Here is a 27593-nt window from a genome sequence, read left to right as displayed (position 1 = left end):
GGGAATTGGAAGTCTGATTTCTTAGGGAATGTGTTAGATAATTCTGCTTGTAATTTACCTGCTGAATTTTTCTGTCTGGCTTTGGCAGCCAGGCCAAGCTCTTGACCAGGCCAGGCTACAGTCTGTTGTGGTGCCTCGCTATCTTGAAGTCCTTGCAAGCTAATACAAAGTTAGGGCTGAGAGAGCTAGCAACGGCTGGTCCCATCTCCCCTCTGTCTTCCCTCTTCCCCACTAGTCCTACAGTCTCTTCCCCTACCTGTCCTGGAGTTGCCTGGAGAAATCCTGTAATAAACCTCTAGATGCGACCTGCCTATTGCTGCTTGTCAGGGCTGGCTCCAGAGAAAACCGTGTGCCTCTTATTCACACTTAACAGCCAGCTGGCTGTTGTGTATGATGTCCCAGTTACTGGTGAATGAACAGAGTTCTGCTTTCTGCCATGGATTGTTGCCTCCTCGTTGTGAACGATAACAGTTAATGGAGAGGGGACTTGATTTGCCCCCGAGATTTATTTCTGTAAGCAGTTCTGCTGGGGGCACTCTTCCATGCAGGCTGGTGATCAGTCACTAAAGGGAAATGCTATGTGTCAGAGACTTCTCAGTGTCCTTTGAGGTAAAGAAAAGTAAACTAAGTAGTTGACAGCTCCTGAAGAAACTATATGGCTGTTACCCTCTGTTCTGACACTTGTCCTGTTTGCCTTTCAGATCCAGAATTACTTATTCCACCAAAACTCAATAAAAATCTACAGTGGAAACTGCATCTTCTCCAATAAGCAAAAGCCAAGGAATCCCAGTGGACTCTAAACTGTAACTTTTCATATAATTTCATTACACCTTTACAGAAACCATTGTTGTCCTGGCGTTTCTGATACACTGTTCTTAGGGCTGTGCAAGTGAAGGGTCCCTCCACCTGATGCAGCTGTGACTGTGACCTGTATGTGACCTGTGACATCCCACTGCAGAGGTCGTTTGTGAGGTTGGGGTGTAACAGGGTGTGCAGCTCTGAATGCTGCTGGTTGAATCCAACATCTCCCACCACTGTTCCCTCCCTTCTGGATGAAGCAACCCCACCAGTGTTGGATGGGCTATTTTCTCTGCCATCACTCGCTGCTGTGGATGGTACCTGCCATGATGACAGGTCACATTTTAAGCTGTTCAGCCTGGTTTAGAGACCTCACCAGTAAGTCTGCACCAATAGGAAGTTGTAGTTGCTAAACAAATGCGTTGTGTTTTCTCTGTTGAAGCTGGATGTTGGTAATACCAGATTTTTATCAGAATCGCTTTGTTATGTCAGAGTGAACCCTGCAGTACCGACAGCTGTTACATCCTGAAAGTGTGCCCATTCACACCAAGGACATCTTGGGTAGAGGAACACGAATAAAAGCGGTGGGGAAGGGTGGGGTGAGGGGTGTCAGTGTCACACGCTGCTGGGTAATAGTACCCTAATTATCTGAGTTTAAAGAAGATCAGCTAATGTTGCTGTGTGGCACTGACAGATCAGCAGCTGTACCCTGGTTATACTATGCTCTATTGCAGAACTGTTTCAGCTGGAAACTGATCTAACCTCATACCTGAGAATTAGGTTTTACCCCAGAATGCTTCTGCAGTCTGACTCAAGGAGTAACAGCAGCAGTCCTGGGAGCAGAGGAGGGGGACAAGCTCTGCAGGTGAGGCTGAAAACCCTTTCAGCAGTAGCAGACCCCTCTCCCTCAGTTAATTTTGTCCTGGCAGCTGCCGTGTTCTATGCAAGCCATTTTAGTTGGGTGCTGTGGAAAAATGCCAGCACAAACATGGCACTTCCTGTCTGTTGGAGGTACCTAATGACACAGCAATGGGCCGTGTTCTTACTGCACGGCATTAGCACGTGTCTAGTGCTGCAGATCATTGTTTGGGGCATGTCTGATGGCCATGTGGGTTTGCACTGTATGTGCTGTGCTGGCTTGGGGTTGTTGGATTGGAGTGGTAAAACAATCCTTTGTCAGGGTTGCATGAAGCATTGGAGTGGTCTTTCTTACAGCTGTTCTGAGTTACGTGGCCTGTTCTGGGTGGCGTGTGGATGGCTTAAGCCTGTTGTCAAGTACTGTGACTACACTGGAAAGAGATTCCCCAAGAGTAAAGCCTAGAGATGGCAAAACACATGAAAGGCTGCACAGGGTAGGAGTGTTTTACTGGATCTGGGTCTTCAGAATGGTAGCAGAACATAGTCCAAGACAAAATACAGAAGCCATCTTTCAGATCTGGAGAAAGGGGTGATGAGGGAGTCTGCGGTCCTCTCCAGGCTATGGAGGGCTCTGGACCTGCAACTGAAATGCAACACTGACACCGCTAATTCCTGACATTTCTAAATCTGACGCCAGGAAATGCTGAGGTCTTGCACAGCCTAATCTATTGTCTAGAAAGAGAGTCCCTCTTTAAAGAACCCAAGAAAAGGTAAAACTACTGCCATCTTACTGAGGATTCATGCTTGTGCCTAAACACAGCAGTTCCTTTAATGCATGTATATGGGTTCTTCTGCTTTTCCATCATGGTGATGGTCAAAGCTGAAGACCCTCTGGTCTTAGACATGTTTTCCTGTTCCCCCACCAAGGCAAAATCACTTTAAATCTGCCATCCAGGTGGAAGACCAGTCTTCTAAATCATTCATACGGTAATTCATCACTGAACTCCATTGTCTCCCCCTACCCCACTCCCTCCTGAGTGAACTTTGACTAAGGAGCAGTAGAGCTGGAAGCAGCACCTAGTGTCCGTGAGCCTCCAGGAGGATGTCCTGCCTCCTGCTTCCTACTTCCGCAGTTGCTGAACCTTAGCTTCTTTTCAGCAGCAGCCAGGAATCTGCTTTCCCTTGCTTTCTACTAGGATGCTCTTTTGCTTTCTTAGTGATGCATGTCATCTTGAAATATATTCTGCCTTAGCTGCTGTCTTTACAGACACGTTGAATTTGCTCTTGAGTTCTGTGGAGGCTCTTACAAACAGATGCAGTTACCAGGAATTGAAGTAAGCCATTAATGCAGAAATATGGAGTTAGCTTAAGAAATGTCCCAATTTCTGAGCAAATGTGGCTGTATGGAAGCCTGATTCTCTCGTTAGAGCAGAAGTTTGTCACCTGTCTGCTGTCTAGCTTCATTAAATACAAAATACAAAAGAAAAAACCCTACTTCAGGCACACAATATCATAAAAATAATACAGCTCCAGCAGAAATCTCTTAATCACAGCAAGGGGTGGAAGGGAGGTGCTCTTGAATTGATTCAGGTACCCTTTGTCAACACTGGTCCTTCTAAGGCACACAGTGTCGTCTTCAGAAGCACTTCTTAAAAATGCAGGAAGGACCACATTCTTCATATTCACTTCTGTAAACCCAGAGCTCCTGGAAAGAGCGGAGTGAGGCCAGAATAGACCCACCAATCCAGACAGAAGACTTTCTTTGAGGGGATGCGGCTGTGATGAGGTTGTCAGTGGGGCACATCCTGGCCAGTTCCATCTGGAAGCGGTCGGTAAAGCCCTCCATCATAGTGCTGCCCCCACACAACAGGATATTCCTCACCATTTTTTTGTTGATGTCAGCATCACACCTCTTGAGACAGGTGAGTGTCAGCTGCAAAATCCCTGGCTGCTGTGAGCCAAGTAGGGCTGGTTTGAACAGCGCTTCAGCACAAAGGAATCTCTCCTTGCCTACGGTGACGACATGTCCATCTGGCAGCTCATAATCCATTTGCTGTTTCTGAACAGGCAAACTCAAGTCCTGGGTAAGGTCCAGAGAAGTGCAACAACACTTCTCTTTGAGATCTTGTACGATGTTTAGCTGGTGTTCCATGAACACGTTTCCAGACTCATTTAGTAACCTCATGAGATAACGTGTGATATCCGAGCCAGCATAGTCTACTCTCCCAGTGATGCTACGTATAACATAACCTTCATAGATGGGAACCACGTGCGAAGCACCATGGCCACTTTCCACCACGAGAGCTGAGGTTTTTCCATAAGAGTACATGGATAAATGGGACTGGTAGGCAACGTGGATGGCAGGCATGTGAAATCCTTCAAACATCATCTCAGCATATCTCTCCTTGTCAGTGATGGAACACAGGGGAGGCGCTGACATCAGAACAGCATGGTCCTCTGGCTGAATCTTCATTTCTGTCTGGAAAATACACTCCAAAGTATCTTGGACACAGTTCCAGTCCGCCACTATGCCATGTCTTACTGGGTTGATGAGTGTTAAGGGTACACTGCTATTCTGAAGCTCTTTTCCAACAAAGGTTTCTTTTTGATTGCTCCCAGCCTCCCGTGTGGGCTTACCAACTGTAGAGGAAACAATGTAGGAAGGCCATGGGTCCCCTGCAAAGCCACACTTGAAGTAGCATGTGCCAATGTCTACAACTACTGTTTTAGTTTCCTTCATGGCTTTGAGGCTACCCTTGGTTGCAGATATATGGCTGTCCCTTATAGGCTTCAAACAGCTTGCATCCGCTGCTGCCGTTCTTGCAGACCTTTCCTGTACAGCTGTGACTTCATACAGCGAGTGCTGGACATGCTTCTTGGCAGCATTGCCCTGCCACCACTCCACCTGGGGTCACCGCAAGCAGCAGATGTGTGGCTGGAGCCCTGGTGGCGGTGGTTCTACTGATGACATCATACAGAGGCTTGCCCCTCAGAAACCAGTGCTCAGCATTCAAGTGCGTGACAATCATGACTTGAGACAGCTGTGCACCATTTCTATATAGTTGGATTGCAGGCATTGTGCTTTGCTTTGACCTGCTCTGAGAGGTACTAAAAAACATGACACCCACCCAGATGTGACGGGCCGCAGGGCATAAACAGCGCATTTAACCGTGAAGCAGCATGGCTTTCCTTTCCAGCCTGTGTCTGCCACGTGAGGAAGACCATGGTTCTCCAGCATTTGCAACTGCTCTTGGTCCAAAATAGTTCCTGTTGCTAAGCATTGGCACTACTTCACCTCTGGGGCCAAGCGAAGCCCTAGTTTGGCTGTGTCAAGAGCGAATCCCTAGACTGGCTGTGCTTTTGTCATTGTTTCTCTCATTTTTAAGTTTTGCTTTCTAAATTAAGGCATAATATTACTAATGTCAGCAAAAACTAAAGTGTGACTGGTGGTTGAAATTAGGCCACATCCAACCCCTCACCCTTACCGTCCCCCCCATTCCACTACAGGAACGTCTGTTCTTTTCCAGCAGCAACAGGTCACTATTTGCCCCATCAGTGTGTGTGTAATAACATATTGCTGCATGGAGGCACAGAAGAAGACACCCTCTCCCCACAGAATACGTTACCAAGAGCTACCAACAGCATTTTCCTTGCATAACAAAAGCTCTGTGTGCTCTTTTACTGAAAGCCATTTCACTTAACAAGTCAAAGCTGGGCTTAGGATGAAATCGAACCCTACTAACCAGTTCTGGACCCACAAACAGATTTTCCTTGCTACTGCTCTGCTGCCTATACGGGAGTTCACATCTTGATGACAATCAAATGATAGAGGCTCACCAAAATCCCGATGTGGAGAAACAGGGCAGCATAAAACCATGCCAATTTCTCTACCAACCTCAACATATGCAGACAAGCAACTGCAAACCTTGATAGTTTATTATTCTGGGAAGCAATAAAGCTGGATATTGTGTACTATACACGTATTTTTGTATATAAATGATTCAATACATCCTTGTATATGAGATAGGCTGCCCCTCTTGGAGCCTCAGCAGTGACTACCCTGGCACCCTGGTGACAGGCGATGCCTGCTCCATAGCCAAGGGGAAGTTCAGCAGCACTGCAATCTTCAAGCCATGCTGTGGCACAGCGAAGTGGGGACGCTGCAGCTGATGCTCCTTCCCATTTAAATAACCTGGCCCTTTTTTTCAGCCGGAGGGCTTGATCCTGATGCAAGTATTGGTTGTCAGCTGGTGACTGACCTCCTTCAGCACTGACCGGTGCACTTGATTGGTCTATGTTCATGTTGGTCTAAGGAAATGCAGAAAGATTTCAGCTTAACTTCTCAATAGCATTGCTCGCTCGCTGCAACCGTAGTGTTTAGTTCTATGTTTAGCTGTCGTGTTTTAATTCCCAAGTTGGTTTTTACTTCCTTAGATAATGGCAATGAAGTTATTTTTTAGATAGCCGGAAGTGATTACTTTTCCTGCCTGAAAAGACACCGGTGTGTCAGAAACATCTGACAGTAATACATCTGGCAAGCTCCATTGGCAGTTAGTGCTTTTGATACAGCAGAAGAGCTTGACAAAGTGTTTTTAATATTACCTGACTTGTGGTTCATTTTGCCTTCAGATTACACACAACTGCCAATCCTCAGTGTAAACCGTATCTTACATTGTTCTTCAAAAGAAAAGTAGTTGTAGCAAATAAAGCCGTCAGAATCCCGAATGTTTAAAGATTGACATACGTTCTCTAGCGTAAAAATGTGAGAAAATCTGGCGTTTCTTATGCTTTTTATTTAAGAGTTTCAGAGTTTATTGCATCAAGTACCCAAGACAAAAAGGCGAAATGTACCAATGCTTATGAAAGGGCAATGGTAAAACTTACCTCCTGGGCTGCAGCTGTAATTTGTAAAATAGCTGGCAGTTGACGCAAAAGTACAATGATAACCTTGAAAATGTTAATTTTTTTACATTCCTTGGACAGTTTTGCTGTCAGCCATGCCAGCCTCTGCAACATTATCACTTAAGAGAAACTTCAGTGACAGGCAGAAGATATCAAGAGAAAGACCTCTAAATCATTGTTTGTTTCTCTCCTTTCTCAGTGGAAACCCAGATCTGGGCTCAATGCCTCAGCTTCTGAATTAAAATAAATCCTTTCGTCCAAACGCAACGCTTCTTCCAGACTTTGGTCACATATAGATTAGTGGGGCAGTACCACAACAAAGCTGCAAACACGCCTTCAATTTCAGAAGTCACTTTATTTTATGTTGGGGTTTTTTTGGCTATGCTATTACAAAGTTAGTATGCGTTTAGTAGTAGTTTCCAGGCTACTTTTTCCCACATTACATTTGTCATTCCAGTTCACAAAAAACATACGTGTCCAGTAACATTTTGAGGTCTTTGTTGCAGCCTGAAATCTGAAGACGGGTTGTAAGATGACATTTTGCAAAGTCATTTTGGCCAATGTTTCCTGAGGTGTTCCTTTAACTGTGGGATAGTGGACAGCTGTTGTTTGCAACGATGGCATCTGAGGGGCAATTTGAGAAGTTCAGAGACGTGATCTTTCACTATCACTTTTCCATTGCTTCTTACCATCTCTATCACATCTGAAATAAAATGAGACAGGAGGTATTGGGACCACGTAGCATCGTGAAACACATGACTGCAGAATCTCTGCGCACTGCTTTGCATGCACAGCATGTCATCACTGCATTCTAATTTAAACCAGTCACAAAATTCGGTTGACTTTTACTTAGTGCTTCCCCAATATCTGAAACTACATATAACCTTTCACTTATTACAATAGAATTTATCGCTTACACATTTGTTTGGAATAAAAAAGCCCAAAGCCAGAACCCACAAACAGGATTACATGTCACGAAACACCTTTTCTAATCATTACCTTCAGAGTTTAAGAAGTAGTCTGTAGTAAAAGAGTTCCAGTGCTTTTTGGTTTTCAGGGCTGGAGAATCAAAATCCTGGCTGATTAAATGCAAATGTAGCTGACTGAAACAAATATGTTATGTAGATAAGAGAGAAGAGTAATGTTAATGCTTGAAGTTCTTTTGCAGTAGTATCGGTTGCAAACATGATTCAGCAGTCGGACTGCCAGCCTTATGGGTCAGTCTTACCATGTTTGACCCACAGTCCTGTGACAGAAGAAACCTAGTCTGTTCTAGAAGCGCAGTCTCATGCCAAGTGCTTCACTTAAACAGTCAAGGTCACTAATCTGCATATTCCACTGGCCCCTAACTACAGTCTATATTCCTGCTAGTTTCCAAAAGGGCAGAGACAGTGGTTTTAATAAACCAAAGGTTTAAACTTTGTAAAGTACCTGAATGGGACTTGATCGGTGACTCAAAGCTTCATCCAAGAAGTGGAGAACAACTTAGGAACACTGACTGCAATACCCACAGGCATTTGGTCACTGTAACATCTGGACTTACTTACACACACAAGACTTGAATCCTTGCTCAGTATCAGGCAGGAGTTGACAGGCTTAAGAGTCACTCTCTGATCCCCGATCGGTGTGCTGGGAGGGGGGATGCCCTAGCACTTGGCCATTGGCATCGCCGTCTCTTTCCCTGGGACTGGACCACAGGCGTACTGTAGCCCCAGCTACAGACCTCTGCTAGGGGAACCCCACAGGCATTTCCCACCTGACCCACGACACCTGCCTAGCCCACCGGCATGTACGCAGCAGCGTGTGCACAGCTGCACCCAAGGGACTTGGACACCAAACTGTCCGTAGTGTTTAGGAGGATAAGTTGTTCTTTAGCAGTGCCAGATCACATTACAGATTTCGCCCCAATTCTGTATAACTGGAAGAACAGGGTCTCCACCTGATGACTCATCTAGGTCTTACCTCATACTGGGGATAGCATGGTAACCCAGTCTGAACTCCAGACTCTCTCTGGCAGGGCACCGTTCGATCATTTTTTGCCCAACTGCATGCATATGTTCCAGGAGTTCAAGATGGTCCCTGGTGACTGACTTCAGGCTTGAAATGGGGTCCCATGGTAAGATAAGCCAGTGGTAACGTGCTTTGGGATATTTATCCTTGATGACTACAGTCTTTTCATCTTTGTAGACCTTGAAAAACAAATAACTAGATTATTTACTGATTGAAAGTTAAATACCTTATTCATATAAGGACTGTATTTAGTGGATTTTGAGATGTTATCCATCTGCATGTCCCATTGTGGCTGCAGAAGTCCCTAAGCACACGTATGCATTGCTAGTCCAACTGGGACTGCGAGGAAAAAAGCCAGGAAAGATTACTAGATGGGGAGAAATATCAAGCAGCAGAGAATTCCACTTCAAGGAGGTCTTTTGCTGGAACTAAATTGGTCCAGGATATGCGCCCTCTTCCATACCATGCACCAGGCAGCTACGGAGAGATGTTCCAGCATCCCTCTTTATTTACTTTAAGGAAAAAGCTTTCTGTTCTTACCTAGCAGTTAAGTTAACCATTGCTACAGGTGGATGTGAACTCCCTTGAAAATCACCTGGACTCAGATACCAGTGAGGTCTAGGAAACTCTACTTCCATCAGGCTACATTCAAGCTTTGTGGTCACTGAAACAAAAATCACGGCACTGTGCTCAATATAGAGCACGTAGGAATGCACTGGACTGCCTCATCCTTCACAGCTTTCTGGAGTGAAACACAAGTCTCAGAGGTGCTACAAACAGTGTGCTCAGTGCTGCAGACCGCCGCCAGCGTTACAAAGACAAAAACATTCAAGCCCAAGCTATTTCAGTTCATGCTACCCAATGTCCTACTTTGTAAGATCACTCACAAAAAGGAGAACAGATTCCTGTCTATCATGCCCTTCTTCCCCCATTTTCATTTTGTTTTGCCTTCTGCAACAATTTGATGCAGCTGATGAAGAGAAATGGTAGCAAAGCATGGGGAGAACAGGGGGGACAACCTGCTGCTGGCAATAAAAATCTGTCAGGTTCTGAAGAACTGTGTGCCGTGTCTCTGATCTCTTAGCAGCATGTCTATTGGTAAGAGACGGATGATGTCTTTGTCATCTTTGCTAATTATTCTCATATGTTTATATACAGAGTTGATCAGTCTTGCTCTACAGGAAGGAAGATTAAAATTCTATCAGCACACAAATCACAGGACTGATTCTTTCAGCAGCAAGACTTGTTGATGCTGTCGTATTTTTATATACACACATTAGTGTCTGCATATGCAGCCAGTGGGAATGGGATCACGATCAAGTGTTTTCAGAAGAAAGAAATATTGCCATTTATTTAATATTTTATTAAAAAGCAAAGACAGGAGTTCTATTGTTTGTGTATTTAGTTCAGAACCACAATTAATAAAGCCAACAACCAAGTCACAGTTATTTGTGTTCTAACATTCAAAGAACTTTAAAACCAGCTTATCTTTTGGGTCAAGAAAGCACTGTCTTGGTAAAGACAGTAAATTGGTAAAGACGGTAAATTCCGCTTAAGGGATGAAGATTAAGCTTCATGTTTAAACATGTTCAAAAGCATGTTTAAAAAGGAAGCAAGTATTTCAATAGCTTTATTGTTCCCTATAGAAAGACTCATTTGAAACTGCTGGCATTTCCAGAATGGGCATCCAGTTCTCCTCAACTCTACGCAGTTAAACACTTTAGACTTGAATTAAAAAAAAAAAATAATCAAGAAATAGGGACCTTCTGATTAGTTATCAAGGAAATAATTTCCAGCCTGAGGGTGATCATCACCTGAAGGGGCCCAGTGAGGCTCTGGGATCTTCACCCTTGGAGATCATCTCAACTCAAATGGACGAAGGCTGGGGCAATCACATCGACTGCAAGCAGTCAGACTGGCTGACCTCCAAAGGTCTTTTCCAACTGAAATTGTTCAGTGATTTCAAGAACCAAGTATCACAGGTGTCTGTGATATCCGTACTCCTGAACACATACTGTTCAGGAGAACACTTGCTGAGAAGTACAAAGGGAAAAACACATCTCTAATGTTAAGATGGCCATGCAGCAGTCAGCCAGCCAAAACGCAAGCTAAATGGACCTGAGCTTCAGGCCTTACTCTGCCAGACAGTGGAATATTGATGGAGAGCATTCTCCCTATTTTGGAGTTGAGCTAAAAACCTTGTTTTTGAGAAGGAGTTGTCTACGTATTTCCTATAACTTAAAATGAGAGTAGGTTCTATACATGGATAGGGAAGATTCTCTCAGGGCTCTCTCAGAACGCAGTAACAAGAAAGCGCGTATACACTGCAGCCACGAAAGACATTTGTCAGATTTCTGCGTCTTGAGTCTGACCTCCCCTGCTTTTGCAGGCAGCAGACAACAACAAAAAAAAAAGAGCTCAAGGAAAACCATTATGCAGCCACAGGGAAGCAGAGGGAGGGAGCAACTGCAGGCGGCTAAAAGAAACCACCCAGGAAATTCCTGTTGGCACAATGAAACTGGGTGGAGGAGGAGCCAGGGGTCACATCCTGTCAGCTGGCACAGAGCTGTTGCAGTTAAGAGTTTGCTGGAAACCAGGAAACTGCACCATGCCTGGAAACAAGGCAGTGCTGACTGCCAGAAAACAGGAACCTCCACTACTTGCTCAGCTTTGAACCACACCCCCATTTTAGTTGGTTTCCCTGAAGAAACAAAGCAACTGCACTGCTCGCCTGCTCTCCCAACAACCTTTTTGAAATCTGATGGCCAAATTTGACAGTGTAGAGAACTTGTGAAGATAATTAAGATAATGACATTCTGCAAAATCAGTATAATAGAAACTCCCAAATTAATGCTACTACAGAGAGAGATGCAAGTACAATTCAGCCCTTATGCAGTACTCCACTGGTTAATCAGATCACTAAGTAAACTGCAGAAGGAAGAAAGCAAGCTCATTTAAATTTGTTAGACAGGAACTACTGTAAAGTACAAGTGTACAGCTCTCACCTGCATTTTTGGATCTTGCATGGAGCTCTTTAGACCCTGACTCCAGTGTCCTAAATGTTCCTAAAGCACAGAAGGAAAAAAATTATTTGTAAGACAATTAAGAATCCAATTATATGTTTTAAAGCATTCAGATAAGTACTTTCATTAGTATACAACAGTAAAGTAACAACTGAATGACAGCTGAATTATTTCCTTTCTATAAATGCTAACACACCTGCTCCAACTGCCCCCACAAAGCTACTTTTGAAAACTTTTAACAAAATACCATTACGATTCAAAGTTAAGTCTTTCAAATGTTGGAAATTTAACAACAGGGAGCTCTAGATCTGTTTGAATTTAATAATTTACACACACGTTATAGGCACAGTCCTTGATTACTATTGATAACAGATTATTTTACTAAAAGACCCTCTGCTCCATGGATCACAAGGGCCAAAGGAAGTACAAGGATCTCCATTAACTGTCCTATCACATGCGGCTCTGCACAGAACAAAGAAGTGGTTGTGGTGTGTGACCCTACTCTTAAATGTATTTATTTTTTGATATTGTGCAAGGAGTGGCTTGTACAGAAAACAAGAAAGGCACAGGAAGATCAAGCCAACACTAGCAGGTATCTCTTAACTTCGTTACTGAATGCCTAATAGAAGGTGCCTCGAGTTCAGTTTTTTCAAAACAGATAATGTTTTATCTGTTCAGATCACTTTACAGGCATTATCAATGATGATTTTCATCATATTCTTAGAGGAAGATGTTCAAACATTATTATAGTGCTGACAGAGAAACACTGTGAATCGTCTTGTCTCCCTGCTCACACCACCACAAACCTGGCCCTAATATAACTAGCCTGAGCTCACAAATGAAATCAGTGGTCAACCCACCACAACCTGGGACTGAAATTTTGTCCTGAGGGGTTTCATTTCTGTGCCTTCTCCTCCAGCAACTGCACTGTTATAGTTCCAGATGCATTACGAAGTCTTTTATTTTGTCCGTGTCAGCAGGGCTAAAAACTCCCTTTCAAAAGATTTTGGCTGGTAACATTCATTAACGTAAACATGGTTCTACCATAAGGAATGATCAAAGCAGGAGGGGGTGGGGGAGGGAAAGCAATAAAAAAAAAAAAAAGAGGGTCAAGTTCTTCCATTCTCTGTGCATAAGCTTTTAGATAACCACTGCTCTATTTGTAACATAGCAGATTTCATCTCAAGAGCCAGCACAGTATCCTTGTGTGACTCCAGCTAAACTGAGCTAAAGTGGACTGTCCTTCTAGCAGAAATTGCAGCAGGAACCAGAGATTAAATCCTCACTCGCTACAAGCAAGCCCCTTTACACACACACACACACACACACCCCCCAGCTCAGGTTAGAATGGGTTCCAGGTAACTTTCTCAGGACGTGGGTGATGTCAGGAGCAGAGTCTTTGCCTCAGCGCATGTCAGCTCACATGCTCTGAACACTCTGAGGATCTGTGTTCACCTGAGACGCCTCCCCATCAGTAGTACCCACAAAAGTAAAAGGCCAAAGCCCTGACGGAGGAGACAACGCCAGGAGAAACAGCACAAGTACTAATACCAATACACTTGCCTTTTTGCTCGAAGTGCCTTTGTGTGGAGATACACCAGTATTGCTTAGCTTGGGATTTGCAGAACTGCCTTGTGTATCCACCACCTCCATCTTCATTGTTTTTCTGGGCACAAGCTCTACATCATCATCATCATCGCAGGAGTCCTCACATGGCGTCTTGTGGGTTTGTATTTTCCTTTCTGTTTCTGTAACAGTTTTCCCCGACTCTTCAGCAAATTGCACCGTGTAGGGGTAAAGTTTATTCACAATATGCAGAACCTGGCCCGGCTTCATTTTCACCTCTTCATCCTTGCCAATACTCACGAGATCAACACTAGTTGGGTTGACTCCTATCTTTGGTAGGAAGAAAAAGGAAAAAAAATAGCAGATGATGTCACAACTGGAATCACCAACTACCACTCCGTTGTCCTGGAATATCACTATCCTGGAAAGCAAATATGTTTTGTGTTCACTGCACCCCCTCCCCACACCAATCCGCTCTAGAGGATCAGGGAAGTCCAATGCTGGAGATACCTCTCTATGGCCCAGTCTTGCAATCACAGCTGTCAGCACACAACCCTCAGGGGCATGGTGTCGCAGGGACCCAACAGTTCTGTAGCAGCTGGCTAGAGTTACAGCAAGACCTGTGCAGCACTTAGCTCAAAAATATTAACAACCTATTGAACAACTGTTAAAATAGTAACAGCCTTAGTAACAATTATTTCTGAAGAGTAACTAGTTTTAACAAATTATTTCAGTCCAGTCATCCCCAGAAGGTTTCCTGTTTTCAAATTATTTTACTTTCTTCTCCTTTTTACTACATTTTGTTTTCTGTTTCTACCAAATGCTGTCCCATCAACACATTTGCCTTCAAATACACAAACACACTTTTCTGGCTCATTTCAAGAGAGAAAGGAGTTCAGGCTCACAACTGCTGGCTCCCCAAGCACAGCCCACTGCTAACACTTGCAACACACTCCCTCCTGCGCAGGCAAAAAAAAAAAAAAAAAAAGAAAGAAAAATCAGGAAAAGTCTCTCTGAGCCCCCAGAAGAGTCCACTACACAGGGATCAGTTCCTTGCTCCTGTTTTTTCTTTCTTTCCCAAGCCAAACGTGATAACCCTTCTCCAGCCCACAGACTGTGTTCAAACACAGTGACAACACTTGCCTATTCCTTCAAGAGAGACTAAACCTCTCTGCTCACCTCAGCTTGTGCAAAGTATATACCAGCCTATCTGTATTTTAATGCTTTTATTTTCATTTCGCATCTTACACTTTCACAAAATCAGCTCTGTTATTTATTCTGTTCTAGCAGAAAATGAGGACAGCAAGGTCAAATTTTTACCTGCCTCTCTCATTGCATCAGTTTACAGCTCTATGCAACTCTAAAATAATTTACCCCTCAAAACACTGTTTTAAAGACTGAGAAGTTACCTGAAGTTTAGCTGATAATTGAAAAGCAATACGTTTTCCTCTGTCTCAGGCATAACTGATAACACAAAGTGGTGTGGACAACCTACAGTGACTGCTTGATAGACGGCTTTTGCCTGATCATGAGGGTGACCCTATGGAAACTAGGAGTCTCCGACTCCCACAAAATGCTTTTGGTTAATGTTTATGCATGAAACGAGATTTAGGAAACCAGCTCTTCCCTGTGACTGATAAACTCTGTCACAGAATGTTTCTGTAGCTTTGTCACTGCGATACCTGCCTGCTTCACAAGATGGTACTGTGCCTCTCGTCACTTGGTATTCACTGCGGTGAAGCACCCGCCTGACTCCAGCCAGGATCTCTTCAGTCTACACTTCCACAGTTGCACTCAAGTCAAGTACACTTCACATCCCCCAGGCCAATATGCTATCAAACAACTGATCACTGGAACCCTGCGCTGCACACAAATCACCTGGGAAGCAACTCTAAAGCAGGCAGTGAAAACATGCTAGGACCCACAGCCCTGAGATTCCCGTAACATGGTATTCAAATTGTGGCTAAGGCTGACTTCTGTGAAAAACTGTCTGAGAGATCTTTGCCAGATTCACCAGGTACTGGTGGGGTCCCTGTGCTTACTGAGCTCTGGAGGTGTTTTGACAGAAGATGTTACTCCTCAGTAGGCAGAACACGTTGATGTGTGGTCCACATGTGCTGATGCTGCGGGTGCACATACATGCCCCAGCACCTGAAGCCAGAGAATTTTCCGTTCGTATTATCTCAGGGATACCGGTTCTCATAAGTATGAGAGAGTAGGCCTACATCCATCCAGTTAGTAACATGAGAATGCCTTCAGTGCTGTCTCACATCCCATCCCTTCCCAGAGGAGACAATACCTTCAGCTCTATCAGCCATCAAAACAAAAACCTTCCACAACTGCCCAGTCCCATTAACATAACAACCAATTTGACCTTAAGTGAAGGGCTGCCTCAGCTTTGGAACTTGAAGGCTCAGGAGGCAGATCAGCAAGTTTAGGGGAAGAACTCCAAAATCTCCCAAACGTAGCGCCTGAAAGAACAGGTTGAGGATTCACAGCAGCATTCCCTGATGCTGCAAGTCTGGCTGTCTGAGACTGGAGCATATCTGGAAGGAATAGTGCAGTCTTTCCATTGAGGTATTTTAAAAAAAAAAAAAAAAAAAAAAAAAAAAGAGAGACAGATCCCTTCCAAGGACTACTTGCTGTGCTCTCCTTGGTCATAAAACAGCTTCAGGCCCTTCAGACCCAGTGATCAGAATCATCACTTGCAGCATTTGTGGAGTTTAAGTACAACAACCGTCCCAGTAAGTATCAGAAATATAGTACACCCATTTAAAAACATACCTGCTTAACCGTGACATACCCCTTGTTACAGTCTGCTTTTAACTGAACTGGAAAGAAAGAACAAAGTGTCACAAAACAGTGTAAATAAAAAGGCCAGAACTCGGCTGAACCACTCCTTGCAGAAAACACTCCTGTATTTCAAGATCTGCTACTTTCTGAAGCTGATCTCTGTGAATGTACACAAAGAATACTTCTGCCCCATCCTGTTTCCAGGACCACAGGAAAAATGGAACCAACCCATACACTGAGTCACACCTGAGTATTTCACATCACGGATCAGCAAAATTACTTCAGAATAAAGGTGAAATCTGTGGAAGTCTTCCACACGTTCTTGCTATTCTCACCAGCCCTTTATGACAAGAAGGCATGGAGCAGGACTGTGTCCAGCAGGAAGAAAGGTAAGGCAGGGAAAATGTGAAGGGGAGTATTTTATAGATCACAGATATTTTTATATAACTTGCCAGTGCATCTATAAAATAACAAGTCATCCTAAAACTCAGTTGGTTGAAGATTACGGAGATGAAGTGCCACTCACAAAGCAAGAGTGCAGGCAGTGGAACATGCCTGTGAGCCTGGGGACTCATGTTAAGGTTCAATGCCTTAGTCTACGAAGGCACATTTCCTGTTATTAGGCGTCTCCTCTGATTTTTTAGGACCCAGAGATCTCCATAAGTGCTTGTAAAAAAAATGCTTGATGCCTTCAAGAATCAGGCAACACTATGGACCATGCAGAGAAAGGAGACCATAAGCCAATGACTGCAGAAGCAAGCCTAAGGAAAGCCTGCTTAGATTTCCCATTTAGACCCCGCTCAAAGCAGACTTATGAATTAGGCCAAAACATTGGGTTAGCTTCACTGTAATTTAGCCAAACAGAAGAATGATTTTTATTGATAAACATGAGTGCCGTACTTGCATCTCACACTCTTCACAAGTTTGGTTGCTGCTGCATGTAGAAAGCGGGATTTGAGCTATGCCTTACCTTGCTTCCGTGAACACTTCTTATCCGTTATCCCAGTCTCTGGGCCACGCCCAATTACCACTGCTTCCAGGTGTGGCAGTTTCATTCGCTGACTGCATTTCTCTTTCCCCACCAGCCAGCACACACGCATCGCTGTTCTACAGAGCAAAACAAACAGTATGTTACCAACACGCAGCTTCCCAATGGGTCACCTTCCTGGGGAACCGGGTCCAGGAGATTCTGCTGCCAGCCCATTCATTAGCCGAGTCACTTCTGCTAACTGGGTTCACATTTCTGAAATTCAAGGCAAAGCACAACGTTAACACTAGCATAATCTAAGAGCAAATTGCTGTTGAAAGGGCAACCCTATTTTCCTTCCTTCTACATCACCATATATTCTCACATGCACGGCTCACATATCGGAAAAATCAACTGGATCAACAGTTCTATCTGACAGAAAAGCCAACCCACAAAAAAAGTTATTTGTTTCCCACCGAATCAGAGTTGATCTGAGAGATTAACTTACCCACCAAAACAAAGAAAGCAGCAGAAGACAGAGAGGGCGAGAGAGGGGGATACCTTAATCCAGCAACAGTCTGCAGAGGGACCGTGCTACGAAACCGGACCCTCAAGTTTACGCCCATTTGACCCCGGACAGCAAAGATCCCGCACCCTCCCCCCTGCCCGGTGCTTGGCGCTAAGCGCTCCTCCCCCCAACTCTGTGGTGAGCTTATCCCGGTGGAAACCAACCCTCCGTCCCCAGTGCAACACCGGCACTGTCACACACTCAAAAACGTGCGACGTGCGGGGAGGCCCACCCAGCTGCACCGCCGCTCACGACACACCCCGCCTCAGGGCGCCGCCTTTACCCTCGATGCCCTACCACCCGGGCGGGGGGCCCGGCACACGGCGACCGCCGCCAGCACCACGCAGCCGATGCAGACGCGAGGGAGCCCCCGCGGACGGCCGGGAGCAGCCCGGCCCCGCCGGACCCCGGCCTGTCGCCGCCGCACGACGGCGGTAACCGGCGCGCGGCGCCGCAGGCCGCCGGCACAGAGGGGAGCCGGGCCCCGTCCCCGTGGCAACGCCGGGACCCGCCCTTACCGCGCGCGCGGGCCGCCAGCGCCGCAGCCAGCCCAGCCAATCGGCTGCTGCAGCGCAGCCCCCGCGTGACCAGACGGCAGGCGCCGCGCGCGGCCCAGCGCAGGCGCCCTGAGCCCGCGCCTCCGGGGCGGGAGCCAGGGCCCGGCGGTGTGGAGCGGGGTGGCGAGCCGGACCGCCAACGGGCCCGCGCGGTAACCCCGCCCCGGCGGCGCCAGACCCGCGGGGGGGGGGGGGGGTGCGGAACAGGGCCGGGGAGGCGGCAGCGGACGGGGTGCCTGCCCACAAGGAACGGCCCCGCGCCGGCAGCGCTGGGCGCGGAAGGCGCCGGGGGCAGAGCCTGCCCGGTACACAGGCGTAACGCGAGGCGGCGGCGGCGGCGGCGGCTGCTGCTGCTGCCCGACCACGCAGGCGGCGCGGCCGGAGCCACCGCCGCTGCAGCACCCCCCGCGCACCTCAGCCCGCCGCGCGGGGCAAGGCGGGAGCCGCCGCTCGGCAGGAGCATGCGCAGTGCAGTGCGCGGCCGGTGCACGCCGGGAGTGGCGGCAGCGGGCGAGCTCGGCCGTCGAGGGGCGGCGGTGATTGGCCAGCCGCCTTCCGCGTCCCACCCCTATTGGCCGCTCGCCCGCCAAAGCCCGGCGGCCGGCGGGGCGGGACTTCCGGGGCGGGGCGGTGCCGGCTAAAAAGCGCCCGGATGCGGGACCGGCTCGGAACTTTCCAGAAAAGTCGGGATCGGCGCTGGGCGAGGAGCCGCCGCGGGGTGCGGGACCGCCCGCTGCTCAGGGGCCGCCCTCCGCCATGGTGAAGGAGACTATCTATTACGATGTGCTGGGCGTGAAGCCCAACGCCTCCGCCGAGGAGCTGAAGAAGGCCTACCGAAAGCTAGCGCTCAAGTACCACCCTGACAAGAACCCCAATGAGGGCGAGAAGGTCGGCGGCGGGACGGGACGGGGTTGTGGGGCCGGCTGCCCCGCGGGGTGCTGACGTGGAGGGCGAGGCGACCGGCTGGGGAGGGGTTGGCGGGAGCGGGAGGGTGGCCGGGGGCGGGGGGCCCGAGGGGCTGCTGTTCGGGGTTTCAAGGTCCGGGTGTCTGAGGCATGATCTGTGTCTCCCGTAGTTTAAGCAGATTTCCCAAGCTTACGAAGTACTCTCAGACCCAAAGAAGAGGGACCTGTATGACAAAGGAGGCGAGCAGGCCATCAAAGAGGCTGGCTCTGGTGGCGGCTTTGGGTCACCCATGGACATATTCGATATGTTCTTTGGCGGCGGTGGGAGAATGCAGAGAGAGAGACGAGGTAACGTGCCATCTTCCGACACTTTCCGGGACTTTACAGCGTGATCGCTGCGGTAGACGGGATCAAAGTCTCCGAGGAGAATGCCGTAGATGTAAGATTTTAAATAGCGTTAAAATGAAGTTACAGGCTTGATGTCAAAATTGGAGAAAACATTGTCCCTAGCCCTGAACACCTGAAAGCAGCAGGGGAGGACATTTGCTTCATACGGTGGTAGTTTGGTCTCTTATGCATTGTCGCATGTTAATAGCTAACCAGATTTCGTGTTTGGAAAGCCTTTAGCAGAGCGTAAGCCCAGCTGCTAATAGGCTGAATAGGAAACAATTATAAGGTACCTTAAAACGATTTTTTAACTAAGCTACAGTAAGTGTAGTGTCTAAATGTGAATTTGGCCTTTAATTGCAAGTAACTGTATCTAAATAAGATAGCCAAATCAAGTTCAGTCTGTGAAACCTTTTTGTTTTCCTGTGCTGTTCAGTGGAATCGAGTTGAAGCTGCAGTAAAATGCTGCTTGGAAATTAAAGTCCAGATTAATCACATTCGGAAAGACTAGTGTTAATTAAAATGGTTAAGAGCAGCACTGACCCCATCACTTCTTACTGTAGAACTGGTGACAAAGGGAAGAAAAAAGCGTTTGTATTGTTACACTGTGGTATCAAAGTATTCCTGGTAAGCCAGAACTTGGTATCCTTCACAAAATTAAGCCTGCGGTAGCTAAAGTTCTAATTAACTCCCGAGTGTAAAAATTAATTCTCAATTCAGTTTCCAGAAGGTCCCGTGGTGAGAGGAAGAAAGTACTCTGCTGACTGTAGACAGCGTCTCCCACTTCCTTGTAGAAGACATGTTCGCTTTGTTAAAACTGAAGTCCTGCATTATAAAACTTAAATGTATAAAGTTTACATATTTTGTTTCTCTTGTTGTTTGTGCTTTCACAGAAGAGTCTCTGACTTACTCTAACAGAGAAGCGTTACTGACAAAGCCATTAGAATTGTTACCTAATTTGACATCAGATAGGAAGGGGCTATTGACTAATAACAAGATAAAGCTATATTAAAACAGAATGTTAAAGCTCATAGACTTGGTTTATTGTGACTTGAGCATAGTGACATGGGAAGTTCACGGTTACTTGGAGACCCAGCTTTCAAACCTGAGTAAAGATCCATTTTCTTTTACAGGCAAAAATGTGGTCCATCAGTTGTCAGTAAGTTTAGAAGATATGTACAATGGTGCAACAAGGAAACTTGCACTGCAGAAGAATGTTATCTGCGACAAATGTGAAGGTAACTGTGAAACTGAAACTAAACACAAGTTCCTTCTAAAGCTTTCAGGGGGTTTTTTTCTGGTAGCGCATAACCATCCGCCTCCAACTTTCATTCTCAGGTCGTGGTGGTAAGAAAGGTGCGGTAGAATGCTGTCCTAATTGCAGAGGAACAGGCATGCAGATCAGAATTCACCAGATCGGGCCAGGAATGGTGCAACAAATCCAGTCCGTGTGTATGGAGTGTCAGGGGCATGGGGAGCGTATCAGCCCCAAGGACCGGTGTAAGAGCTGCACTGGCAGAAAAATTGTTAGAGAGAAGAAGATACTAGAAGTTCACATTGACAAAGGTGAGGTGTCTTACTAAGATGAAGTATTGAACTCGGATGTACTGACTGACTTTGCAGCACTAAAACGGAAGCTTTAGCAAATGCATGGTGTTGATTTGGTGAGTAACACTGCTGAATACACATACAGTAAAACTGCCCATTGCTGCCTTTAAAAAGTAGGAGCCTTGCATTTAGGGAAGGTTGATTACTTCTATGTTCACAACTAATACCTGTGCACATAACTAAGAATGAATTCTGAAACCTGCAGTATTGTAAGCGATGAATTATTTTTGAGTAACCTCATAGGTGTGGGTCTTGATCGGGTAGCTGGACCAATTAAAATAACTCATCACTTGTTGGTTCAGCTTGCCTGAGTTTTCCCTGCCTGTAGGGAAACCCTGCAGACTCCGATCACTTCTACTGTGTTCAGTGTGAAGGGGAACCAGGTCTGCTATAGTAACAGGGTGCAGAGACAGTGCTAAGCCTCTCATGCTTAGACCTCTGTTTGCTACGCAACCCTGACAGTGCTGCGTGGTGCAGGTACTCTGCCTGGCAAAATGCAACTCTATACACAAACCCTCACAGTGATGGGAGAATGCGACAGTGTTGAGTGACAAATGCATCTCTGTTGAGGAGGCTGCTCAAAACCTGGTGGGAGAAGTCTCTGGAGTACTGCAGCTTGTAAGATAGAGCAAGCTGACAAGCACATGGCTTCTACAGACTTGCGCCTGATTACCACCTGCAACTGTTGTATGTGTAAGCACAACTTATGCAATGCCTGGATTTGTTTTTAACAGGAAAAATCCTCCAGTAACATTAAATATGAGGGCTCGTAGGGATATATTACTGACATTTTAAACAGGGAAACAGAGTTTCTTTTCCCTTCCCTATAGAAAAAAAGACTGAGCTAGCATGAGGCAGCTGAAATTTATGGCAGAGGGACTTGTGTGTGGGTGAAATGGGTTTCTTGCGTGACGGTTACAGTCCTAGGGAGAGTGCTTCTTGCACTTGGCAGGCACTGAGATCATGTTTCATAAGTAGGTCTGCCACATACATTTATAAAACTGAAGAAGCTGATTGGTCACTTGCTCTCAAAATGTATTTTGTACATAGTGTTTCTGTTTTCTTTTTAGTACTTGTGCATATAATGAAAGCTGTTTTGATAGTGTTTCCCTTAAGGACATTGTCTTGGCAGGTGGCTGTTTTGCACTACAATTAAGCTTAATGATCTTGAGACATAGTTCAGGTTGGCAACACAAAAATCTGTTTGACATGTGAGTGGATTAAAAAAAAACTTATGAATGCTTCAAGGGAAGGTCCTGATGTTCTAATTTAAAGATCCAGAGATCTCCTGGTACCAGCTTATGCCTATAAAAATATTTCTTATTGCTGCTTTTCACTTAAAAAGATTTTTAAATTGTTTGTTTGTTTGTTTTTTGCAATAGGAATGAAGGATGGTCAGAAAATAACATTCCATGGTGAAGGGGACCAAGAGCCAGGACTAGAGCCAGGGGACATTATTATTGTCTTGGATCAAAAAGACCACTCTGTATTTACAAGGTAAAAACTCTCAAGTCCTTTGTGTTAACTCCTGAGATGCCTGTCCACATGCTTCCTTGGTTACCACTCACCTTTTATATACTGGAGGTATCAGTAGACAGGATCATGTGGCTAGAACTCACCTGTGAGTTTGTTTGGGTGGGCAAAAGAGCACTGAGGTGTGCAGGAATCCTGGTACAACTAGTCACAGCCACTTGTGTTGTAGTAGCATGAGATATTCTTACGTGAGCATGGGCAGTGGAAGGGGATGGAAGGCAAACAGAACCAGTTACAGTTATTAAGAGTTTACAAAGCTTGAATTTTAAGAACTCTTAAAATACTGAGATTTTGTTTAATAGATGTGAATATTTGCAATTGTCTCCTTGCTCTTTCTAGGCTAGCATTCCATCACTTACCTCAGAAAATTACCATTTAGTGTAGGCAGCTGTTCATTGCCCACTTGGCTTCAAGGCACAGAAAACTTGTAGTGTGTTCACTTTTCCTCAGGGATCTTAACATGTCATAAACAAACTTACTGAATATAGCGTGCACCTTTCTGACCAAAGGTGGTTTCCCACACTTCATTTTCTGCCTGAGTGTACTGGGCAGGGTAGTCAGTCCTGTGTGTTCTTTCTTGGAAAAGCAAAAGTGACTCAAGCAGCTTTGACCATGTCTCAAGTATTTCGTGTTACCAGACAGTACTGCTTGGTGTCATAAGCCTCCTTGTTTCAAGTTACTGCTTGTGGAATGAGTCTGTCCAGTACATTTTGGTCTGATTAAAAGCAACACTGGTCATCTCGCAGAAATGTCTTGTACTTTGTGTCTCACTGCTTCTGTTCAGAGCAGTAACAAGGGAATCAATGGATTTAGAGAAAGCATTTGTCTCAACACCAACCACTGACATTGTACTGATAAATAGGTACAGTGAGTCAAAGGTTCTTGGGAAACCTGCAGCTGGTCTGCCTGACTATCCTGTATGGTGCTGAGTGAGCTCTGGAAGTTGGTGACAGAACTCTATACCAAAGAACACAGCTCACAGGTTAAGAATCAGTTCTGTTTGCTTTGGATGAGCTTACTCAGCTGATTTTTCTTAACTTCCAGTGAAACCAGATACTGAATCAGCTATGCCAAAGGGACAGTCTGGGCCAAACTGTTTGCATGGTTACCTGGGACTTGAAGTCACAACTCTGCTGGCTGATTTTTGTCCATCTTTCTGCCCACTGCCCTCAGTTCTAGTGTCCTTAGATAACCCTTGATATTACTGGTCTTGTGGGGTTATGCTGAGGTCATGCTGCTCTGGCACAAGTAGAATGTTCCCCCTCTCCTGTCAGAGTCTAAAATAAACTTTTCAGGCAAGTCTCCTTCCAGAGACCTTTAAAACAGAGTGAGAGAAATAACTAAGTTCTTTGATTAGGCTGGAGGATTTTGTAGCCCGTGAACATGCAGTGCATGCAAGACGTCACTAGCACTGCCATACTGAAGTCAGAATAGACAATTAAAACAATTACGTTATGTCTTCCAGATACTTCTTGGTGCTTTTTAGAAGGTACTTTCATCATAACCCCGAGCGGCCATCACCTGTTCAAACCTCCCTAGTACCAGATCTTCAGAAAGCGAGTGTAACAGAATAATGTAGAGCTAGCTGATGCACTTAAGAAAGTATTAATCTACATAAAGGAAGGGATTAATTGTCCCAGTTGCAATGTTTAGGATGCCGAGAGATAACTTTTTCTTAGAATTGCAGAGGAGCGGTGAAGGGAAACAGGATGCAAGTGAGCCTTGCTGTATTTATTTATTTTCAATAAACACTTCAACACTTTGGATAGCTAGACTTGATCAGTAATGGCTCTCAGTGTGGGTATCATTCCTGTAATTGCTGGCTTGAGGTGCTGCATCAATATTCAGTATACTTTATTTAATTGCCCGGGCTTCTATTAAAATTACAGCTTTATTGTCCTTTCCGAGTTAAATACTGAAGTTGGGTATGATCCTTTTACTGCTTCTCCCTCTCTGTGACTGTTTTTGATTGGTTCTGCCTTAGACGAGATGAAGACCTTCTTATGTCTATGGATATTCAGCTGGTTGAAGCACTATGTGGCTTTCAAAAGCCTATCACAACGCTGGATAATAGAACTATTATTATTACCTCCCATCCTGGTAAGTGTTGGTTTGCTCTCTGCTAGAAGTCCAAGCATACAGTGAATGTAAGCTGGAAATTCAAAGGAACAGAAACCTCCCATCTTGATGTACAAGGGATGTGTGCTGGTATCAAGCTTTTTTCCTAGTCTTTGCAGTACAGATCTTTAAACAAAAAAAGGATTTTTGGATAGCAGTCAGCAGTAACTTTCTCTTTGTGGGATACAGTAGCAGACCTTACCTCATGGACATACTTGTATCCTGAGGATACCTCATGAGAATTGAAAGCTGTGGGTCTCGGAAAACCACTTTTTCAGCCTTGGAACTGTTGGAGCCCTTAATAAATTTGTAAGTATGCTTCCTTTGGGAAGCATAACAAGGTTACAAGAATGTCAAGACGTCAACCTGCTTTCCTACTCAGAAGTTACTAGGCAGTAAGTCCCTATTAGACGACCACATATTGGTGTACCTGTCTAACAGCAATGTAGAAGGTTACATAAATATTGAAGGGAGTTAAAACTAAAGCTGTTCTGTTCTTGCATGGATCGCTTTTTTTTTTTAGGCCAGGTTGTCAAGCATGGGGCTATTAAGTGTGTGTTGAATGAAGGTATGCCAATTTATCGCAGACCATATGAAAAAGGACGTCTGATCATAGAATTCAGGGTAAGTGGATCAACTTACTTCCATGGTACAGTTCAGTACTGAATATCCATCCAAAATTTAACCTCTAAGCATTACCTTAATCAAGAAGAGATACCAATTATTGGATGTCCTGGTTTTGGTATTTGTTTTTAACAGTGATGAGAACATGTAATCCATCAAACAGAATTACAGTTCAGAACAAAGAAAAAACTTCTAGAACGCTCTGTGCTGAAAGCGTGTTAAGTACCAGAAGAATTTCTTCGGATACCTTGTGAATTTCCATCTGCTTGGCACGTTCTTTAGTTTCTGTCATCCTGTAGGAAGGATGGATTAGTAACTTCCCCTGTGCTGGAGCAAAGGAGTAGGCTGGAGAATGCTGATTTCTTCTCTGGAGAGAAGCTAATGCTGGGAGCTGTGGCAGCAGGTGCTGTCTGCTACGGTTTTTTGAGGAGATTCAGCCATATCTCTAATGTTGATATATCCTGTACTTTGCTTCTAGGGTGATTCCAGAGGGCAGCCTGAGGCAGAAGGAATGTTGAATAAGACTTGGTTAAGTTGCCAGAGTTAGAAGCTAACTTCTTGCAGGCATTAAAAATAGCCTAGTGACTTAGATTTTTTTTTTTTTTGTTTGAGCACTGGGTTTAAGTCATCTGTGATGATGAAGCTGACTTTTTGGCAGATATTTGACCTGTAGTGGGATGGAAAAGGGCCAATTCAGGCAGACTTGAGTAACCCCAGTTCTTGATGGTTTCAGGTGAACTTCCCAGAGAGTGGCTTCCTCTCCTCAGATAAGCTGTCTTTACTTGAAAAACTACTACCTACAAGGCAGGAAATAGAAGAAACTGAGGAAATGGAACAAGTGGATTTAGTGGACTTTGATCCATCTCAAAAGAGAAAACACCACTATAATGGAGAAGTCTATGAAGATGATGAGCATCACCCTAGAGGTGGTGTTCAATGTCAGACATCGTAAATGGGCCAGTGAATAACTTGTGATGCTTGTTTTGTATGCATTAGTGGGGGAGTGAAGGACTACAAGCAGTTCACTCTCACCTCCTGCTATTTGTTGTTCTATCCAGCCATAGTTGTTTCTAAAAGCATAAAGAAATAAACTAAGTAATTAAACTGACTTTGCAATTTGTATAAAGCTCCAGGATGCAAGCTCAAATGAAGTTGATTGCACTTCACCCCTGCCTCTTGGTCAAGAAAACTCCTTTACCTGCTTGTCTTTATTCCAAGCCTTGTAATTCCTGTATGTGTGCAATTGCCCAGGCTTAAGATTCTGTGGTGTTCTTTCTAGGAATTCTAGATCTTACACTCTGTTAATAAAGTATGCACAAGTACCTATAATTCATGGTAAGATATAGTTAAGTTTTGTACCAGTTAGGATAACATGTTAATGTTTCGGGCTTGTACTGGTGTTTATTAAATAGGGACTGGCTCTAATGCAGCCACATAACACATGAAACTGACAAGGATGTGGTCAACCTTCACAGGCCCGTTAAAGTCATGTGATCCACAAGCTCTCTGAAGCTACTGCACCTAAGGTCAAATAGTCCCTTCCTCTGCCAGCTTTGGTCCTGACCCTGGAGCTAGATGTGAAGCTTGCTTTGGTTCATCGCTGGATACTGTTTGGCTGCTGTCCTGCACGATACTGTGTACAGAGCCAGTGGTTGCTTGGCTGCTGCAGGAGCTTCCTTCGCTACTGCGCATGAGTAAAAACCTCCAGGCTGTCTCAGCACACGTGGTTTGGAATCTGTCAGCCTGCTGGCATGTGAGGCTTGACTTCCACCTTAGTTACTGAAATCAGATACCCCTCGGTGGTGTGTCATAGAAGGCAGTACCGGCCCTCTTGGTAGGCATATGTGAACCTGCAGAGGAGAGAAATTTGCTGTCAGTGAATACAACCAACTGATGCATCTAGGATGTTCTGAAATTAATGTATTGTGTGCATTATTTTAAGCTGACTCTTGAAAATTCTGTGTGAATGTTCTAATTATTGTAGATGAAGCATTTCCAATATAATTACAAAATTGTTCATTGCCTCTTTTCTTAGACCAGATGTTGGCTTGAAGACACCACCCCCTTCTTTTTAGACAGCTATTCACAGAAAAATCTTAGCAAAAAAAGGTCTTTCAGAAAATATGCTGAGAAGACAGGTCCAGATTTAACCTCTAGTGTGGTAGTTTAGTCTTGTTCTACCATCTGGCTTGGGACAGAGCTTACGCTTTTCATACTGCTGCGAAGCAGAAGTGTCACAAAGAGAACTCGGTTTTCCTCCCTGGAAATAGCTGCTACATGACAGTATGTGTGTTGTAACTTGAATATCTGGAAACTGTTAGTCTTAGAAAACATCTCTAGTTCCTGTAAGTGTTAAGGTTTCATTTTATAAAGACG

General features: G+C 45.1%; 4 protein-coding genes across 9 annotated transcripts in view; 2 read left to right on the top strand and 2 right to left on the bottom strand.

Annotated features, from left to right (window-relative positions):
• The window catches only part of ELP1 (elongator acetyltransferase complex subunit 1), a 35187-nt gene extending 33866 nt beyond the window's left edge, over positions 1 to 1321 (top strand). Inside the window, exon 36 of the mRNA XM_076362067.1 lies at positions 702 to 1321. Coding sequence (XP_076218182.1) covers positions 702 to 769 — 68 coding nt within the window. The 3' untranslated portion in view covers positions 770 to 1321. The remainder of the gene's footprint in view (positions 1 to 701) is intronic.
• A 1971-nt stretch (positions 1322 to 3292) lies between these two features.
• On the bottom strand, positions 3293 to 4396 carry LOC143172655 (actin-like protein 7A). The gene has a single exon (XM_076362310.1). It carries the CDS (start codon positions 4394 to 4396, stop codon positions 3293 to 3295), a length of 1104 nt encoding a protein of 367 aa, XP_076218425.1.
• A 2497-nt stretch (positions 4397 to 6893) lies between these two features.
• Positions 6894 to 18484, bottom strand: APTX (aprataxin). 6 transcript variants are annotated; one of them, XM_076362313.1, is made up of 8 exons: positions 18456 to 18484; positions 16921 to 17057; positions 15942 to 15988; positions 13155 to 13487; positions 11574 to 11633; positions 8521 to 8747; positions 7558 to 7661; positions 6894 to 7261 (listed from the first exon to the last, which is right to left on the bottom strand). In XM_076362313.1, the coding sequence occupies exons 2-8, from the start codon at positions 17048 to 17050 to the stop codon at positions 7107 to 7109; spliced, it is 1056 nt and encodes a 351-aa protein (XP_076218428.1). In that variant the 5' UTR covers positions 17051 to 17057; positions 18456 to 18484; the 3' UTR covers positions 6894 to 7106. The 6 variants fall into 6 exon arrangements, with proteins under 6 accessions (XP_076218428.1, XP_076218429.1, XP_076218430.1 ...); XM_076362314.1 differs by lacking the exon at positions 18456 to 18484 and adding an exon at positions 18004 to 18021; XM_076362315.1 differs by lacking the exon at positions 18456 to 18484 and adding an exon at positions 17783 to 17897.
• A 185-nt stretch (positions 18485 to 18669) lies between these two features.
• DNAJA1 (DnaJ heat shock protein family (Hsp40) member A1) lies at positions 18670 to 27234 on the top strand. The gene is made up of 8 exons (XM_076362309.1): positions 18670 to 18930; positions 19118 to 19295; positions 20468 to 20572; positions 20673 to 20900; positions 22325 to 22439; positions 24460 to 24575; positions 25117 to 25217; positions 25951 to 27234. The coding sequence occupies exons 1-8, from the start codon at positions 18799 to 18801 to the stop codon at positions 26167 to 26169; spliced, it is 1194 nt and encodes a 397-aa protein (XP_076218424.1). The 5' UTR covers positions 18670 to 18798; the 3' UTR covers positions 26170 to 27234.
• Positions 27235 to 27593: the final 359 nt, after the last annotated feature.

Source organism: Aptenodytes patagonicus, chromosome Z (genome assembly GCF_965638725.1).
Source record: "Aptenodytes patagonicus chromosome Z, bAptPat1.pri.cur, whole genome shotgun sequence".
NCBI classification, from domain to species: Eukaryota; Metazoa; Chordata; class Aves; order Sphenisciformes; family Spheniscidae; genus Aptenodytes; species Aptenodytes patagonicus.
The sequence above is the reverse complement of the archived record's forward strand: the minus strand, read 5'-3'. Positions and strand labels throughout refer to the sequence as shown.

Excerpts from the sequence above, each read along its gene's own strand:
- LOC143172655 (XM_076362310.1), bottom strand. The coding sequence starts at position 4,396 with ATGAAGGAAACTAAAACAGTAGTTGTAGACATTGGCACATGCTACTTC.
- APTX (XM_076362313.1), bottom strand. The coding sequence starts at position 17,050 with ATGCGTGTGTGCTGGCTGGTGGGGAAAGAGAAATGCAGTCAGCGAATG. Across the intron at positions 15,989-16,920 it reads GAAGTGTTCACGGAAGCAAG|TTCAGTTAAAAGCAGACTGT; the intron begins GTAAGGCATAGC and ends CTTTCTTTCCAG. Across the intron at positions 11,634-13,154 it reads AAGGCACTTCGAGCAAAAAG|GAACATTTAGGACACTGGAG; the intron begins GCAAGTGTATTG and ends TCTGTGCTTTAG.
- DNAJA1 (XM_076362309.1), top strand. The coding sequence starts at position 18,799 with ATGGTGAAGGAGACTATCTATTACGATGTGCTGGGCGTGAAGCCCAAC. Across the intron at positions 20,901-22,324 it reads AGAAGTTCACATTGACAAAG|GAATGAAGGATGGTCAGAAA; the intron begins GTGAGGTGTCTT and ends TTTTTGCAATAG. Across the intron at positions 25,218-25,950 it reads GTCTGATCATAGAATTCAGG|GTGAACTTCCCAGAGAGTGG; the intron begins GTAAGTGGATCA and ends TGATGGTTTCAG.